Source organism: Eubalaena glacialis, chromosome 14 (assembly GCF_028564815.1).
Source record: "Eubalaena glacialis isolate mEubGla1 chromosome 14, mEubGla1.1.hap2.+ XY, whole genome shotgun sequence".
In the NCBI taxonomy this organism is placed as follows: Eukaryota; Metazoa; Chordata; class Mammalia; order Artiodactyla; family Balaenidae; genus Eubalaena; species Eubalaena glacialis.
Window position 1 is genome coordinate 35491818 of NC_083729.1, and position 17652 is coordinate 35509469.

At 38.2% G+C, this 17652-nt stretch overlaps 1 protein-coding gene across 4 annotated transcripts in view; it reads left to right on the forward strand.

Moving 5' to 3' along the window:
- MTA3 (metastasis associated 1 family member 3) overlaps positions 1–17652 on the forward strand; it is a 163941-nt gene that overhangs the window by 29986 nt on the left and 116303 nt on the right. For all 4 annotated transcript variants that reach the window (XM_061168800.1, XM_061168801.1, XM_061168803.1 and 1 more), the window contains one exon: positions 15686–15812. In XM_061168800.1, the coding sequence (XP_061024783.1) occupies positions 15686–15812 (127 nt within the window). The remainder of the gene's footprint in view (positions 1–15685; positions 15813–17652) is intronic.

Sequence of the window (17652 nt, forward strand, 5' to 3'; positions counted from 1 at the left end):
AACAGAATTGAGGACAGTCTCAGAGACTTCTGGGACAACATTAAACGCACCAGCATTTGAATTATATGGGTCCCAGAAGAAGAAGAGAAAAAGAAAGGGACTGAGAAAATATTTGAAGAGATTATAGTTGAAAACTTCCCTAATATGGGAAAGGAAATAGTTAATCAAGTCCAGGAAGCGCAGAGTGTCCCAGGCAGGATAAGTCCAAGGAGAAACACGCCAAGACTCATATTAATCAAACTATTAAAAATTAAATACAAAGAAAAAATATTAAAAGCAGCAAGGGAAGAGCAACAAATAACATACAAGGGAATCCCCATAAGGTTAACAGCTGATCTTTCAGCAGAAACTCTGCAAGCCAGAAGGGAGTGGCAGGACACATTAAGGTGATGAAAGGGAAAAACCTACAACCAAGATTACTCTACCCAGCAAGGATCTCATTCAGATTTGACAGAGAAATTAAAACCTTTACAGACAAGCAAAAGCTAAGAGAATTCAGCACCACCAAACCAGCTGTACAACAAATGCTATAAAGGAACTTCTCTAGGCAGGAAACACAAGAGAAGGAAAAGACCTACAATAACAAACCCAAAACAATTAAGAAAATGGTAATAGGAACATACATATCGATAATTACCTTAAATGTAAATGGATTAGATGCTCCAACCAAAAGACACAGACTGGCTGAATGGATACAAAAACAAGACCCATCTATATGCTGTCTGCAAGAGACGCACTTCAGACCTAGGGACGCCTACAGACTGGAAGTGAGGGGATGGAAAAAGATATTCCATGCAAATGGAAATCAACAGAAAGCTGGAGTAGCAATTCTCATATCAGACAAAATAGACTTTAAAATAAAGATTATTACAAGAGATAAAGAAGGACACTACATAATGATCAAGGGACCAATCCAAGAAGAAGATATAACAATTGTAAATATTTATGCACCCAACATAGGAGCACCTCAATACATAAGGCAAATGCTAACAGCCATAAAAGGGGAAATAGACAGTAACACCATCATAGTAGGGGAATTTATAAGTTTACTTATTTTTTATTTTTATTTTTGGCTGCGTTGGGTCTTTGTAGCTGTGCGCGGGCTTTCTCTGGTTGTGGCGAGCGGAGGCTACTCTTCGTTGCGGTGCGCGGGCTTCTCATTGCGGTGGCTTCTCTTATCACAGAGCATAGGCTCTAGGTGTGCAGGCTTCAGTAGTTGTGCCTCACGGGCTCCAGAGCGCAGGCTCAGTAGTTGTGGCGCACGGGTGCAGTTGCTCCGTGGCATGTGGGACCTTCCCGAACCAGGGCGTGAACCCGTGTCCGCTGCATTGGTAGGTGGCTTCTTAGTCACTGCGCCACCAGGGAAGTCCCGGCAGGTGGATTCTTAACCGCTGCGCCACCAGGGAAGTCCTACAATAGTCTTTAACGCTGCATGAATATTTTCACATTGTGGGGATTTGTGAGTCTTTGTGTGGCAAGGCTATAAAAATAGCTGGTTAGCCCAACTTGCTTTATATTTAAGAGTATTGGTAATTCATGAGGGTGAAAACTGCAATTCCTGAGAGGAATTAATTTCAACCTGGTAGAAAATTATTGAAGGTTAGGGTGTTAGAAAGACATCTCTTGTGATAATAAATAAAAGATTTTATTTCCTGTTTTTTTTAATAATTGTTTTTGCCTTTAAGGTGTAATATGGTTGACTCCTTTGTTGCGTTTTCATAGTTCAAGGAGCAAATCCATTTTTTCTTTTGTTGAGGTCGTTTTCAGATTACTCAGTCCTCTACAGTTGGAGAAATATTTTCCATATTCTTCCCTATTTAAAAAGACTTTTAAAAAACTTGCTCAGGGTTGTATATCTTTTCATATAGATTACTATAAACAGGACAGCAAAGGATGACAGAATTAAATGATATTTTTAGAAATTATGAAGCTCATTAGTGTAAGGCTCTCAGGAGTGAAGATACTGCAGAAAATCTGTGTAAGAAATGTAGTTGTAATCCTGTATTCTGTGATTCATTCTTATTTCTGTTTTGCATGCTAGACTATAAATTTTCTGACCCTTGGTTTCCTGAGTGTATCAAGCTTTGAAAAAGATGATATCCTATAGTATGAGGTGACCCATGTTTCTTATATTCGTAATTCATATATCACATAATTCACAACTTTAAATAGCATGTACCATTGTAGAATTATTTTAGATTATTTAGTAGTTTATAGGAAAAAAGTAGAAAAATGCTTCAGTTATTGTGTAGCAAATACATTTTCATGAATTTATCTGTCTTTTCTTAGTGTAATGATTAGATCAGAGCGCATGTACAATTTTTAAGATTTTTAATAAGTGTTCCTAAAGAGTCTTCCAGAAAGTATGAATCATTTTACTTTCATACTTTGCTATCATTTAGTCTTCTATATTTTCTTGTAGAAGTTTTATATTTAACATTTATGACCCATTTTTAGTTACTCTTTGTGTTATGGTACAAGGTGTCCATGCTAAGTTCCTTTGGGGGGTGCATGCATATTCAGTTGCTCCAGCACTGTTTGTTGAAAAGACTATCCTTTCTCCATTGCATTGCTTTTGTGCCTTTGTCAAATCAGTTGGTCATATATGTGTGGCTCTATTCTGGCCTTTCTGTTCTGTTCCATTGATCCACTTGTCGCTCTTTTCACCATCAACACACTTTAGATTATTTTAGCTTTCTAATACTTCTTGAAATCAAGTAATGTTAGCCCTCCAACTTTGATTTCTCTTTGTTAGAGTTGTTTTGGCTATTCTAGATCTTATGCATTTTTATATAAATTTTAGAATCAGCTTGTCAGTTTTTACAAAAAGTCTGCTGGGATTTTGATTGGGATTGCATTAAATCCGTTGATCAATTTGGGGGAGAATTGACATCTTCACAATACTGAGTCTTCTAATCCTTGGACACATGGATCACTGGTTTCTTCCTTTTTATTGTTGAGTAGTATCCCTTTGTGTGGATGTATCACAATTTGCCCACTCATCTGTTGATGGATATTTCAGTTGTTTGCAGTTTTTAGCTATTACAGACAAAGTTGCTTTGAACAGTTGGTGCAGGTCTTTGTGCAGACATACATTTCTTCTTGGTTTGTACTGGCGTGGCCTTATCATATGGTCTGGATATTTTTAGCCTTTTAGGAAACTGCAACTGTTTGCCAAAGTGATTGTACCATTTTACATTCTAATCTGCAGTGTAGGGGAGTTCTGGTTTCCTCACAACATTGCCAACACTTCATAAGGTAAGTCTTTTTTATTTTAGGCCTCCTAATAGGTATGTAGCAGTTATTGTAAATTTTACCTTCTTGTGTCCTGGGTATTTTTATGCTATTGTAAATCTTCTTGAGCCTTGTTCTGTGATGCACTTAAGTTACTTGGAAACAGTTTGGTCCTTTTGGTTGTTGCGTTTATGACTTAATGTACATTTGTTAAGTGGGTACAGAGCAATCAGTGCTCAGTCTAGGGCTTTAATTGTTCCCCATTACTTAGGCAAGACCTTTCTGTGTACTCTACCCAATACACCGTGAATTATGAGTTTTACCAGTGTGGTTGTTTGCAAACAAGCACTGTTCATGGCCCCATGTGAGCACTGGGCACTGTTCCCGCTGATTCTTTCCCTGTTTTATGGCAGTTTCCTCACATGCATTCACTGATGGGTGCTGTGCTCGAGGATCACCATCTGTGATCTCCAGGTTTTCTCACGCTGGTACTCTGGTACTCTTATCTTTTGAACTCTAGTTGCCTTGGTCTCCCTGGTCTCTCACCTTCGTCTCCTCACCTCTGGGAGTCTGCCAGGCTCTGCCTCAGTTTCCCCTACTTCACTGTTGCCTGGAAACTCTGCCACGGCAATAAGTAAGGGCCAGTGTTAGGGCTCACCTTGTTTGTTTTCTGTCTCTCAGGGATCACTGTTCTTCATTGCCTGATGTGCCCGTGGCCTGATGCTTCATGTATTTTTTTCTGCTTTTAAACTTATTTATTACGTTTTGATTTTGGGGGGTAAATTTGTAAAAACCAAAATTTGTAAATTTTGGTTGTTTCATACGGGAGGGTAAATCTGATTCCTATTACATTGTCTAGAAGGAGAAATCCTAATCCTTTTCAAAAATATCTAAAAATCAAGGTATAAAATACAGTGTAATAGGTAAAGTGTGCAGGTCAAGAGATTTTCACAGATGTATACATTTCTATTACTACCACTCAGATTAAGATAGAAAAACTTTCTAATACCTCAGCAGATTCCTTTGTGCCCATTAGTACCCTCTTCCTCCCCCCTCCCCAGATAACCACTGCTCTGATGTCTACTACCACCTGTTAGTTTTGCCTGGTTTCTGACTTCATCTCAGTGGAGTACCTATAGTATTTACCCTTTTGCCTGACTTTTTTCACTCAGCACCGTGTCTGTGGGATCCGTCTATGTTATTGCTTGTATCACTTGTTCTTTTTTCTGGCCCAGCAGTATTTATTCTCCTGTTGATGGACATTCAAATGGTTTCCAGTTTGGGCTCCTGTGAATAAAACTGCTGAGAACATTCTTTTGGTATACTTAAGCTCTCATTCCTCTTGGATAAATACCAAGGATTGGGAATTGTTGGTTTATGGGGTGGCTATAAATATACTTTAGTAGAATATTGCAAACAGGTTTCCACAGTGGTTGACCAATTTTCACTTCCTCTGTCAATTTATGTGAATTCTAGTCGGGCTATATTCTTTTTTTTTTTTTTTTTAATTTATTTATTTTATTTGTTTATTCGGCTGCGTTGGGTCCTAGTTGCAGCACGCAGGATCTTTTGTTGTGGCGCATGGGCTTAGTTGCCCTGCGGCATGTGGGATCCTAGTTTCCCGGCCAGGGCTCGAACCCAGGTCCCCTGCATTGGAAGGCAGATTCTCAACCACTGGACCACCAGGGAAGTCCCGGGCTATATTCTTTTCTTTAAAATAAATTTATTTATTTATTTACTTTGGCGGTGTTGGGTCTTCGTTGATGCGCGCGGGCTTTCTCTAGTTGTGCCGAGCGGGGGCCGCTCTTTTTTTTTCCCCTGGGAATGGGGTGTAGTTGTGGGGGAAGTAGGTAAAACATATGGCAGGGCAGATCATTAGAAGATTTATAAACCATGAGACTCTTTATTAATCAAAGCAAGAGAAATGAGTTGCACTGTGGGAAAATGCTGGCTGCTGTGTCTGTAATGAATGGGAGAAGGGTGGTGGTCCTGTGGTGCCGGAAAATTTGGTTGCTTGTAAATTGTTTTGTTTCTTAAGTTTTAAAATTGATAGCAAATGGAAAAATGCATGGTGGCATGTTAAGGCTGCATAAAATTCCAGATGGACTTTGAATATATTATAAGATTGGGCAGCCTTTGCCAGATGCAGTGTTCTTTGAATAAATAAATGTAAAGCAGAAATAGCTTAAATTTCTGATGGGATCCTAACTTGCTATATAACAACTTATGAGTCATTGTATCTCACAATGTGAAGATAAAATTTCTGTGACAGGTTTCTTAAACCCAATAAAGTAAAAAAAACCTTGCTTTAGCCAGTTCTTGTTTTTCTTTTCAAGTTAGACTTTGAGTTAATATTTCTTTTGCATAAGTCAGTTTTTCCTGAATATCTTTCAGGGTGTCTGTGGTGAAAATTTTCTTGATAATATTAAGCTGTCATTTAATTGTCTTTCTGATTCTCTCAGGCGTATATAGCAGAGTTTTTCCAGGCTGTATGACATGTGATGACTTCATCACTCATGATAATGCATTGTGTGCTTGTGATTTCCAGTATTTTCAAAATTTATTTGTTTTAATTTCTAACACAATATTGGTAGATGTGTTACCAATGTAAACAAAACTTCTTTGAAATCCTTGGTAGAATTGAAGAATATAAGGGGTCCTGAGACTAAAAAGCTTGAGAGTTGCTGGCATAGATGTTCTGCCATAAAAATGTTTTAAAATTAGTGCTTTATAATAATGATTCTTAACTGAGGCTTAACTGGTGTGACTGTACCCTAGAATTTTTAAATCAGGATTTCCAGGGGTGGGGTCTGGATATCTGTTTTTGGTTGTTTATAAAAAGTGAAAGCAAATTTTTAATTTGTTTTAATTTTAACATGATTTGCTTTCTTAATTAGGAACCATTGTCTTAGGAGATAAGAATTGTTTTCCAAATGTAAAAGAAAATTATATGAATTCATTAAAAAATAGTAATAGCAGTTTTTAAAATTTAGCACTGTGTTAGACACTGTGCTAAGCAAATTATGTGCATTATCTTAATTCTCACAATAACCTTATAAGGGAGAAATTATGTCCACATTTTACAGATGACGAAACTGAGGATTACAGAGAGTAAATAATTTTGTCCCCAACTAGGAAGGGGTGGAACTAGACTTGGATTTCAAGTGTGACTCTGAAGCCTGGTATCCCATCCACCCTGTGTTAGATCTGGGAAGAATTGTGGAAAGCACTGGGATGAGATGTGACAGAGCCCTTGAACAGTAACCTTTTGATGGTTACTCTTTGCGGTGTTTTATGTCATAACTCTGTGAGTCTGTCCTCGCAGCAGCTGATTTGAGTGTTACTGATAATTTTTACCTGGTCTGCTGTGAACATTTCTTTCTTTTTTTTTTTTTTTTTTAAAGACATGCCTAGTTGTTTGTTTTTTTTTTTAAATTAATTTATTATTTATTTTTGGCTGTGTTGGGTCTTTGTTTGTGTGCGAGGGCTTTCTCCAGTTGGGGCGAGCGGGGGCCACTCTTTATTGCGGTGCGCGGGCCTCTCACTATCGCGGCCTCTCTTGTTGCGGAGCACGTGCTCCAGACGCGCAGGCTTAGCAGTTGTGGCTCACGGGCCTAGTTGCTCCGCGGCATGTGGGATCTTCCCAGACCAGGGCTCGAACCCGTGTCCCCTGCATTGGCAGGCAGATTCTCAACCACTGTGCCACCAGGGAAGCCCTGAACATTTCTTGAGGTTCCATCTCTTTTACCCCATGAGATAATCAGCATTGATACAAAGATAAATGACCCATCTTTGTTCTCAAGGGACTCTGAATCAGATGACTGTTGCACAAAGCATACTGTGACAAGTAAGTACCTTAAGCTTATGTGGGTGCTGCTTTATAGCAAAGAGGAGGGAATGCCTCCACCTGGAGGTTGGTGAAAGTCTCATGGATTAGGTACCAGAACCTCAGAGACTCCTTTCAACTTTACATGTGATCTTCTTACTTCTATTAACTTTTCATCCACTCCAGTATTCTCCCTGTTTTATCTCATATATTTCTTTATAGAAGCAGTCAACTCTTGGTGCTTACCTGTTTTTGATCTCCCAAGATGGGCCACTTTTCTATTTTGTTCCCTTCCTTATTTAATCTTCAAACCCAAAATTTAGTTGTATATTTATAATTACGTATATTTATTTGTATATATTTCGGAAATTAACGTTATACAGAATGCCAGTTGAAATTAATATTTTGGCAAGATGATACAAAGATATGGAGAGAAGGAAGACATAGGTAAATAAATGATTATCGGGACTTCCCTGGTGGTGCAGTGGTTAAGAATCCGCCTGCCAATGCAGGGGACGCGGGTTTGAGCCCTGGTCTGGGAAGATCCCACATGCCGCAGAGCAGCTGAGCCCGTGTGCCACAACTACTGAGCCTGCGCTCTAGAGCCTGCGAGCCACAACTACTGAGCCCACGTGCCACAACTACTGAAGCCTGTGCGCCTAGAGCCCGTGCTCCGCAACAAGAGAAGCCACTGCAATGAGAAGCCCGCACACTGCAATGAAAGAGTAGCCCCCGCTCGCCACAACTAGAGAAAGCCCGCGCACAGCAACGAAGACCCAACACAGCCAAAAAATAAATAAATAAATAAAAATGATCAACTGTGGTGGTTGTCTCATTAAGGAAAAAAACAGTTTAACATGGATTAAAGTTTAGTTACAGTTTTCCTTCTCTTGAGTCCTATTCACTTTTTATTTTGAGGTATTTTTAGGAAGCAGAAAAGAGAGAATAATGTGCTAATTATGAACCTACCAACCAACTTTGTCCTCCCTTATTGTGACATACATATTTGCTTCAGATTCTTTTAGTGCTGTGTGCATCCCTTCCCAACTCCATTGCTTTCCTGGTTTCCCCATAGGTGAATTGCTGTCTTAACTTTAGTGTGTGGTTATTTTTTTCCATTCGTGTATTTATACTTTTGTTACATACGTATGTATTTAGAGCATTGTTTTTGCATTTTAAAAAATGGTGTTTTACATATGTGTCCTTCTACAGATTGCTTTCTTGCTCAATATCAAGTTTTTGTGATCTGTCCATGTTGATATGTGGATTCACTCATTAACTTTTAGCTATTGAGTAGAATCCCATTCCATGACTATGCTGATATTTACCCATTGTTCTTTTGACTTTTTGCATTTCATTTGCACCTCCCCACCTTTTTTAAGGTTTAGCTTGTTCTCTTTTTGATATAATTCACATGCCATATATAACTTACCACTTTAAAAGGTGTACAATTCAGTGGTTTTTAGTATATTCACAAATTTATGCAACTATAACTATTATTTGATTCCGGGACATTTTTATCACTCCAAAAAGAAACCCCGTACCCATTAGCAGTCCCTGTATTTCCCCCCACTAATCCTCTGGCAACCACCAAGCTACTTCCTGTCTCTGTGGATTTGTCTATTCTGTATTTTTCATATAAATGGCATCCTATAATATGTGACCTTTTGTGTCTTTCACTGTTGTAATATTTCATTTAGTATGGGGTTGGCCAGAAAGTTCCTTTGTTTGAACTAATACAATGTCTCAAGGTTCATCCACGTTGCAGCATGAATCAGCACTTCATTCCTCTTTATGGCTAAATGATAAATATCCCATTGTATGGATATACTACATTTATTTATCCATTTATCAGATGTTTGGGTTGCTTCCACTTTTTGGCAGTTATGAATAATGCTGTATAAACATTCATGTACAAGTTTTGTATTGACATGTTTTCTGTTCTCGTTGGTATATACCTAGGAATAGAATTGCTTGGTTACATGGTAACTCTGTTCAGCAATTTGAGGAACTGTTGAACTGTTTTACAATGCAGCTGTACCATCTGACATTTCTACTGATAATGTACAAAGATTACAATTTCTCCACATTTTTGCTTGTTATCTTTTTGATTATAGTCATTCTTGTCAATGTGAAATATCTCATGGTAGTTTTTAATTAATTAATTAATTTTTAATTTAAAAAAATTTATTTCATTTATTTTTATTTTTGGCTGTGTTGGGTCTTTGCTGCTGCGTGTGGGCTTTCTCTAGTTGCGGTGAGCAGAGGCTACTCTTCGTCGCAGTGCATGGGCTTCTCATTGCGGTGGCTTCTCTTCTTGCGGAGAACGGGTTCTAGGCATGTGGGCTTCAGTAGTTGGGGCACATGGGCTCTAGAGCACAGGCTCAGTAGTTGTGGCGCACGGGCTATGGCGCACGGGTTTGTTACTCCACAGCATGTGGGATCTTCCCTCACCAGGGCTCGAACCCGTGTCCCCTGCGTTGGCAGGCGGATTCTTAACCACTGCGCCACCAGGGAAGTCCTCTCATGGTATTTTTGATTTGCATTTCCCTAGTGACTAATGATGTTGAACATCTTTTCATGTACTAATTGGCTCTTTGTATATCTTTTGGAGAAATGTATTCAGATCCTTTGCCAATTATTTAATTGGGTTGTCTTTTTTTTTTGTGAATGGTTTTTTAAAAATTTATTTATTTTGATTTATTTTGCTTTTGGCTGCGTTGGGTCTTTGTTGCTGCGCGCGGGCTTTCTCTAGTTGTGGCAAGCAGGGGCTACTCTTCCTTGTGGTGCACGGGCTTCTCACTGTGGTGGCTTCTCTTGTTGCGGAGCACGGGCTCTAGGTGCGCAGGCTTCAGTAGTTGCAGCAAGTGGGCTCAGTAGTTGTGGCTCACGGGCTCTAGAGCGCAGGCTCAGTAGTTGTGGCACATGGGCTTAGTTGCTCCACGGCATGTGGGATCTTCCCAGACCAGGGCTCAAACCTGTGTCCCCTGCATTGGCAGGAGAATTCTTAACCATTGCGCCACCAGGGAAGCCCTGGGTTGTCTTATTATTGTTTAAAGAGTTCTTTATATATTCTGGATACTAGAACCTTATGAGTTACATGATTTGCAAACATTTTCTCCCATTCTATGGGTTGTCTCTTTGCTTTCTTCAGAGTACCTTTTTAAGCACAAAAATTTTAATTCTAATTCTAATTTACCTGTTTTTTCTTTGGTTGCTTGTGATTTATTTAGGGTGCCATAGTGAAGAAACTATTGCCTAGTCTAAGGTCATGAAGATTTACACTTGTGTTTTATTCTAAGTGTTTTATAAAAGTTTTAGGTCTTCCATTTAGGTCTTTGATCCATTTTGAATTAATTTTTGTATGTGGTGTGAGGGTCCAGCTTTATTCATTGTATGTGGATGTCCAGTTGTTCTCAGCACCATTTGTAGAAAAGACTATTCATTCCCCCAGTGAATTGTCTTGGCATCCTTATCCAAAATCATTTAACATAAATGTACGGGTTTATTTCTGGACTCCCAGTTACATTCTAATTAATCTATGCCTATCCTTATGCCAGTATCACAGTCTTGGTTGTTGTAGCTTTGAAGAATGCTTTGAAATCTGGAAGTGTGAGTACTCTTTTTTTTTTTTTAAGTGTGAGTACTCTTAAATTTGTTCTTTTTCAAATTATTTTGGCTATTCTGGGTTGCTTACATGTCCATATGAATTTTAGAATTAGTTTGCTAATTTTTGTGAAAAAGACAATTGGAATTTTGGTAGGGGTTGCATTGAATCTGTTGATCAATTTAGGCAGTACTGCCATCTTAACAATATTAAATCTTCCAATCTGTGAACATAGTTTTCCCATTTACTTAAGTCTTCTTTAATTTCTTTTTTTAAAAATTTTATTTTATTAAAAATTATTTTTATTTTTATTTTTGGTGGTGTTGGGTCTTCGTTGCTGCACGCGGGCTTTCTCTACTTGCGGCGAGAGGGGGCTACTCATTGTGGTGGCTTCTCTTGTTGCGGAGCACGGGCTCTAGGTGTGCGGGCTTCAGTAGTTGTGGCGTGAGGGCTCTAGAGCGCAGGCTCAGTAGTTGTGGCGTGAGGGCTCTAGAGCGCAGGCTCAGTAGTTGTGGCTCACGGGCTTAGCTGCTCCGCGGCATGTAGGATCTTCCCCGACCAGGGCTTGAACCTGTGTCCCCTGCATTGGCAGGCCGATTCTTAACCACTGTGCCACCAGTGAAGCCCCGTGATTTTTGATGATAGTTCTATTCTTTTAAATTTTTCATTGTCTAAATGCCAGTTTTTGCCATTGTGGTTGTTTAATGTTTTTAGGATGTTAATGGCATGGGAATCATTTCTTGTTCAGAAGCCAATAGAAATTTATACAAATATGTAAATGAAATTTAACTTGTAAATTTGAAAAAATGAGTTTCAGATGCTGTTGTGGTGATTTCTGTGTTTGGTTAGATTGAACTTGAGAGATTTCATTCCTTTTCACCCAGTATCAAGAGAATGTACAAGAAAATAAGATTTGCTGTTGTTACCATTATTTTTAGAGCTTGTTGCTGTTTTAGCTCTATAGGGTACACGTTAGAATTCAGTTAGCTGTGTTTTATGGAACAACAATTTATCAAATCCTAATTAGGTAAAGAGTATAATTTTGTATGTGATATTTGCTGGTGCTAATAGTGCCAATGCAGCGATAACTTCATTGATTTCCACTGGTGAGATGTTATTAGACTTGCAAGTAAATGGCTCTTTTAGTGCTTCATTTCTCTTTGAGTAGTTCATTATAAAGAACAATCAAAGAATTTTAAATCACATTATTCTGTTTTTGAGTTAGGTGGGTCTTTTTCTAAATTAGTTTCTAAGTTTTACAGGTTCATTTTCAATTCAGAGTTTTAAAAGTTTGAAGGTAGAAAAGATTTGATACTTAGCCTATTAATTGCCCTCATACAACTCAGAAGAACTACAACTAGGGGGTCACATATGATAAAATCTCTTGTGGTCCTGGGTCCGTACGTAAGAAATGTATAAGAAAGAATTGTGAGGAACAGAAATGCGTTGCTGTGTGCGTGTGTGTGTGTGTGTGTGTGTTTTGTCACTGTCCAAAAATTAAGGCTCTGAGGCCTAACCTTGGGCTTTACTTCCTGTGTGAGAATCCAGTCACCCCCCTCCCTGACTCTGAGTTCTTTATACTCCTGCTATTCCCATAGCTACACAGTCTGTTCTGGTCTGGTCCAGGTAAGGCTGCAGAGGATCTGTGAGCCTCCACAGGTATTATATTTTAAAATTTTTATATCTAAAATTATTTGGAATTATATCTGTAAATGACATCTAGTAATTTTTTTCTTTAAAAAGAATATTAAATACAGCATTAAAAAAAAAAATCTCAGGCAAAACTTTGTCTCCCCTTTCCATCCTTTTCTTCCAACCCTGTTTCCCAGAGGCAAACACTTTGAATTATTTCTTCTTAGTAGCAACTTTTTTGCTCACTGATTGCCTCCAGCACCTTGATTAGTGCCTGTTTTTGGTGCCTAATACAGTTGACCCTTGAGCAATGCAGGGGTTAGGGACACCAACCCCCTGCACAGTTGAAAATCTTCATAAAACTTCTGACTCCCCTCAAAACTTAACTGATAGCCTACTGTTGACTGGAAGCCTTATGCGTAACATAAACAGTTGATTAACACATATTTTGTATGTCATACAGAATATATACTGTATTCTTAAAGTAAGCCAGAGAAAAGAAAATGTTAGGAAAATCACAAGGAAGAGAAAATACACTTACAGTACTATGCTGTATTTATTGATACCATAAGTTTGTTATCTGATTATAAGATGAATTGTCTGGCAGTACCTACATCAGTATTGTCTTATACAGTACAAAACACTGTAGATGTTATGTGTGTTACTAACACTAGACATCAAAAAGGAAAAAAAAATGTGAAAAAGAAGTTCATATTTATTTACAGGTATAGTGATCCGTGCATTGATAATGAAGAATCAGCAATATGATTTTTTAAAATAAATTTAATTAATTAATTAATTAATTAATTAATTAATTTATTTATTTATGGCTGTGTTGGGTCTTTGTTGTTGCACGCGGGCGTTCTCTAGTTGCGGCGAGTGGGGGCTACTCTCCGTTGCGGTGCGCGGGCTTCTCATTGCGGTGGCTACTCTTGTTGTGGAGCACGGGCTCTAGGCGCGCGGGCTTCAGTAGTTGTGGCACGTGGGCTCAGTAGTGTGGCTCGCGGGCTCTAGAGTGGAGGCTCAGTAGTTGTGGCACACGGGCTCAGTTGCTCTGCGGCACGTGGGATCTTCTCGGACCAGGGCTCGAACCCGTGTCCCCTGCATTGGCACGCGGATTCTTAACCACTGCGCCACCAAGGAAGCCCAGCAATATGATTCTTTATGGTAGCCTAGTGTAACTGATATGATTGCTTCACAGTAGCCTAGCCTATATGCTAATGAATGAATCATTTAAAAAGTTTTATGGCATAGAGTATTACAGTTATATTCATAATAACACTATTGGAAACATTGATACAATTAAAAAAAAAACCCACCTACCTGTGATAATATGCTGATAAGCAGTTTTTCCAGTTACTAGAGAGAGAGGCAATATAATATAATGAATGGTAATTAATTCTTTGAAAGGAAAGTTATAAAACGGTAAGAAAACTAACACAGTAGTTTTTATTAAATATCATTCACCTTATGCCTATATAAGGATAGACTAGTATCCACATGTTTTATGAATTCATGACATACCTTTTTTTAAAATAAACATTTAAGTGAAAAATCCCTTTTTTAAAAAATTTATTTTATTCATTTATTTTTGGCTGCGTTGGGTCTTCGTTGCTGCGCGTGGGCTTTCTCTAGTTGTGGCAGGTGGGGGCTACTCTTTCTTGCGGTGCGCGGGCTTCTCATTGTGGAGGCTTTTCTTGTTGCAGAGCATGGGTTTTAGGCACGCGGGCTTGAGTAGTTGTAGCTCGCGGGCACTAGAGCACAGGCTCAGTAGTTGTGGTGCACAGGCTTAGTTGCTCCGCGGCATGTGGGATCTTCCCGGACCAGAGATTGAACCCGTGTCCCCTGCATTGGCAGGTGGATTCTTAACCACTGTGCCACCAGGGAAGTCCCAACATACCTTTTCCTTAATTTTTTTGACACTTCTAAGCTACATGGTTTATCTGTGAATTTTTTTTCTTTTTTTGTTTTTTTTTTTTGGCCGCGTAGCATGTGGGATCTCAGTTCCCTGACCAGAGTTCGAACCCGCGCCCCCTCCATTGGAAGCGCGGAGTCTTAACTACTGGACTGGCAGGGAAGTCCGCATTTGTGAATTTTTTCAAATTGTTGCAAACCTCCAAAAAATTTTCCAGTGTACTGTATTTATTGAAAAAATACACATATAAGTGGACCCGTGCAGTTCAAACTCACATTGTTCAAGGGTGAACTGTAAATCTTGGTTGAATGAATGCAAAAAGTTTGTCCTTACTCTCTTTTCAGACTTGATAGTTTACTATGCAATTCTAGGTTGAATGCCATTTTTCCTCTTGGATGGCATTGCTGTGCCGTCTTAGCACACAGTGTTGCTGTTCATCTGTGATTCCACTCGGATTCTGGTTTCTTTGCTTGTGCCTACACTTCTTTCCTGTAAATGGTTGCAATCTTCTCATGCTGTCACTTAAAAAAAAAAGTTAAGTATGACAGGAATTCAATCGGGACACTCAGTCTCACTGGACACTTAGTAAGGGGAAATTTTCTTGAATCATCTCTTTGATAGGTCTTCCCTCATCCCCCCCCGCCCCCCAAACAAACAAACAAAGAGGTAAAAGAATCTGTTTTCTCTATTGTTTCTTTCTGGAACTTTTGTTAGTGGGATGTTGGACCTCATGCATTCTTCTTTAATATTTTAATCTTTTGGTTTTCAGTTATCTCTTTGTTTTAATTTCTAGGACATTTCATTAGCATTATCCTCTAATCCTTCTATTAGTTTTTTATTTGTGTTATCAAATTTGAAATGTGTTATACTATTTGTTTCTGATTGTACTCTTTTTAACTGGAGTGTTCTGGGATTAAGTTATTGTGTTATAGATAGACTTTCAACCCCTTCCTCCTGCTTTTTTGCTCTCACCCTACTTTCTTTCTCGTAATACTTGGTAGCGTCAAGGGATAAGTCAGTACACGCCCTGTGCCCGCCTTCTCCGTGGCATCCCTCTCTGTACGCACATAGATTGTCACTTCCATCTCTTGACTAAGTGTGTACTTTTCCTTTTTTTTAAATCTACTTTCCATCTTTTTTTGTTGTTGTTGAAAATCTTTCTTCCATTGTTGCTTCATTTTTTATTGTCATTGAAATGTTAATACATTTTCATTGATATTTTGGTGTAGTTTCATGGGGGAAGAGGAGATAGATGCATATGTTCCATCTGCCATCTTAAAATTGGAGTTATTCCTTTGAGGCCTGGCTAACTTAATTTTATGGTTGTAATTCAAATGACAAGTTAAATGTGTAAATTTAAAACCAATTCGTTTGAAAAAAATATTGAATGAAAGGCTGATTCAATCTATCTTAATAACCAAATAGGTAATGTACTTTGTAACAATGCATTTTTTGTATTTTATTTGTGTAGAAGAAATTGAGGAAGAATCAGAAACAACAATTGAGGCTGACCTGACCGATAAACAGAAACATCAGTTGAAACATAGGGAGCTCTTTTTGTCACGCCAGTACGAATCTCTGCCTGCAACACATATCAGGTAAGAACTTTTTAGAATTTGATCTGAAGCACTCGGTAATATTGTGACAATTGGGAAAAACAAACAAACAAACTAAAACAACCTTTTTGAAGCATTTTCCAAACTCTCCCCAACAATCTTGCTCAAATTAGTTCACTAAAGGCTTCATTATGTAATCTTATCTTGGAAATTTATAGTGTATATTAGCATTTTAAAGCCCTGCAAATGTTCTGCAGTAAAGTAACCATGTTAGCTTTGTTTTAATCCAGACTTTTCCAATTTATTTAAGTATGTATTAGCATCTTGCAGAACAGTGTCCAGCAGATAGCATTTTGGGAAATGCTGGTCTTCTCCAGATTCCTAGAAAATAATATACTCATTGGAGTCCAAGAACTAGAACCCAAGATCTGGTTCCCAGGCACTTGTCTCTTGACCTTGTAGGATACAAGGCTTTTGATTTATTTATTTATTTTTGAGGTCCTCTGGGATGAAAACTTTATATTCTTTATTACTCACTCACTTGCATCTGATCTGTGCAATGATGGGATGTAAAAGTGAAATCCAGTCCCTGGTTTGTAGCTTTGGGAGAATGGTGGTGGTCTTTTTGATCCGGTAGTGGTAAGATTTAAGCATAGATACAATTGAGCTCTTTCTGAGTGCTGTCTGTAATAGGTGCATTTTGGAGGTATAACAAAATGTTTGAACTCAAAAACTTCAGAAGGAGTTGGCATTTACTCAGCCTTCGAGAGATTGGGGGGCATGTTTCAGGTAAAGGGAACAGGTAAGCATGGGTGTGTGCAGGGAACAGCCTGTGTCCAGATGCAGTGTTTTTGTCCCCTAACGTTAAAGGAATTCCTTCAACTGTTGTTCACAATCTTTACTTCTTTTATTCAACTCTTCACTAGTTATTATTGTCTTAAAAACTGTTTATATGTGGAAATAAAATGTATTAACTGTTTATTTTTAAAAAATTGGCCCCTCTTCTTTAGCCCTGAATGTCGGTATTGTATCTAAGTCTGTCTTTTTTGGGCTCAGACATGTTTGGAGACTTCCTGAAGCTCCAGTTTTGTCTTTGTAACACAAACACACATGCCCCAACTCCCCAGACCTTTGTGTATTCTTATACTTCTCTTTTCAGAAATGGACACAGAGATCTTCTAAGGCAGGAAGTGTATCACAAAGATACCAGAATCCCCTTTCTCCAAATCTTTTCAGAGATAACTTGATCCTCCTCAGTAGTTAACATCATATCATTGCTTTATTTAGGTTTTTTAGGGGACACTGTGTTTATTTTGTATTTATTTTTTGTTTCAGAATTGCCTTTAGTAGTATAAAATTGAAAGTAAATGTCCATTGGTAGGGAATTGGTTAAATGAATTATGATACAACAACTACAACAGAATATTAGATTTCTGTTGTTATAGAAAAATTCTATTGTATATTGATTACTAGAAAATAATCAAATTCAGGAAAGTATGTAAAAATGGGGACACTGTGTTTAGATTGGCTAGAGTTAGTATGTTCTGTGTGACTTAGGTCCTGTGTTAGAAAAGATAATCAGGCCAGATAATGTGGGAATAGTATTTAACCTAAAAATAGGGGTATTTCAAGAAATAGGAAAGTAAGTTAATTTTTGCTCAAAGAGATGAAACATGCAAACATATTTTGTAATTGTTTTAAAGATATAGGTAACTAATAAATGCTGAAGAGCCATATGCATTTATCATTTAATTGGAAGAAGCTAGAATATAAAGATTCATTTTAAGCTCAAGAAGTTATGTGGCCAGTCATAAGACTCTTGCCAGAACAAGAATCTGACAAATGGTTTTAAAAATGTATCCAAAACACGCAAGTATATTTT